Below are 1261 nucleotides of genomic sequence, written 5' to 3'. Positions count from 1 at the left end.
ACCATGACGAACGTCAATTGGAGCCAGCTGGAGAAGAAAGTGGCGGAGATTAAACGCAACACGGTGAGCGCGCGCTCACGAGCTGTGTACCAAAACTCCTACGGTCGATTTGTTGCCTGGGTTGTCCTCCACAAACCCCAACTAATGACACCTGCCTTCGCTCAGCGTCTAGGTGACGTATCGGATCTCTCAATCAAACAGCTCAGGAAGCGGCTGAAGACTCATCTAAACCTCGACGAGGCTAACCCACCTCTTCAGTTTGATGTGCTACAGTCAGACGTCTTTGAGGCTTGACTATTAACGCTGGAGAAGCGCGACGGTAGTACTCTTAGCTTCTCGGCGCCAAACACTCATCGTGCCGGTCTATTCAACCTCTATCGTGACTATGGATGTGAAATGTCTGCAGTAATGGAGAAAGATTTGCGCCAGTATTTCAAGGGGCTCAAACGGGAAATGGCTATTGCAGCAGCGCGAGGAGAAGCTCGTGCAAAAAGTGGCAAGGATCCACTTTCTTTTGAGCTATATATTTTTTTCTGTGAGCAGCTCCTCCAACAAACATCAAAGGACATGCTATTTGCGAGGGCGTACATGGTAATTTCTTGGAATCTCATGTGTAGATCTGCAAACGCTTTTGGCATTCGCCACGGCCACATGGAGTGGAGTGGAGATGACCTGTGTGTGTACTTTGCACACCAGAAAAACGACCGAGAAGGCCGTAGACCTCGTGACCCAAGACACATCCACGTCAATCCGTTACGACCAGCTATCTGTCCCGTGCTAGCTTTGGCAATATTTTGGGCTACCTCGTCATTCGATGGCTCTGATCGCTTATTTCCTGGTAGTAACCAGTGTGAGAGGTTTCGTAAATGTTGACAGCGACTTTTAGATCGTGATTGCGTGGCTGAGGAACTACATCGACGTGGGGTTGACCGCGACGAGCTTGGTACGCATTCAATGCGTAAGGGTGCGGCAACGTACTGTGCGTCCGGCTCAACGGCATGTCCGTCATCGACATCGGTTTGCCGTAGCTACTTGAGTCCTTTGAAGTAAAATGTGAACGGATTGAATTTGAATGAGATAAATCCTGGCTTCTGCTGGCTACTACCTAGGCTAGCGAACTACTCATGCAGTGCTATGGGTGCGCACCCATCGTCTGCACCCGAAGCCAATATAAACTTGATCAAAGGGTTCACACCCATGCGCCACTGAGGACAGGCGCTTGTGGCGTCAGGGTGCGCGCCTGATGCGGTAGGAGTTGTTA

The 1261-nt window shown here is 50.4% G+C and overlaps 2 protein-coding genes across 2 annotated transcripts; both read left to right on the top strand.

Moving 5' to 3' along the window:
* On the top strand, positions 1-294 carry PPTG_12200 (hypothetical protein; the record flags this gene model as incomplete). The annotated part of the gene is made up of 1 exon (XM_008907901.1): positions 1-294. The coding sequence occupies exon 1, from the start codon at positions 4-6 to the stop codon at positions 292-294; it is 291 nt and encodes a 96-aa protein (XP_008906149.1). The 5' UTR covers positions 1-3.
* A 114-nt stretch (positions 295-408) lies between these two features.
* PPTG_12199 (hypothetical protein) lies at positions 409-873 on the top strand (the record flags this gene model as incomplete). The annotated part of the gene is made up of 1 exon (XM_008907900.1): positions 409-873. The coding sequence occupies one exon, from the start codon at positions 409-411 to the stop codon at positions 871-873; it is 465 nt and encodes a 154-aa protein (XP_008906148.1).
* Positions 874-1261: the final 388 nt, after the last annotated feature.

The sequence above is a fragment of the Phytophthora parasitica genome (assembly GCF_000247585.1).
Source record: "Phytophthora parasitica INRA-310 unplaced genomic scaffold supercont2.28, whole genome shotgun sequence".
Classification (NCBI taxonomy): Eukaryota; Oomycota; class Peronosporomycetes; order Peronosporales; family Peronosporaceae; genus Phytophthora; species Phytophthora nicotianae.
The sequence above is the reverse complement of the archived record's forward strand: the minus strand, read 5'-3'. Positions and strand labels throughout refer to the sequence as shown.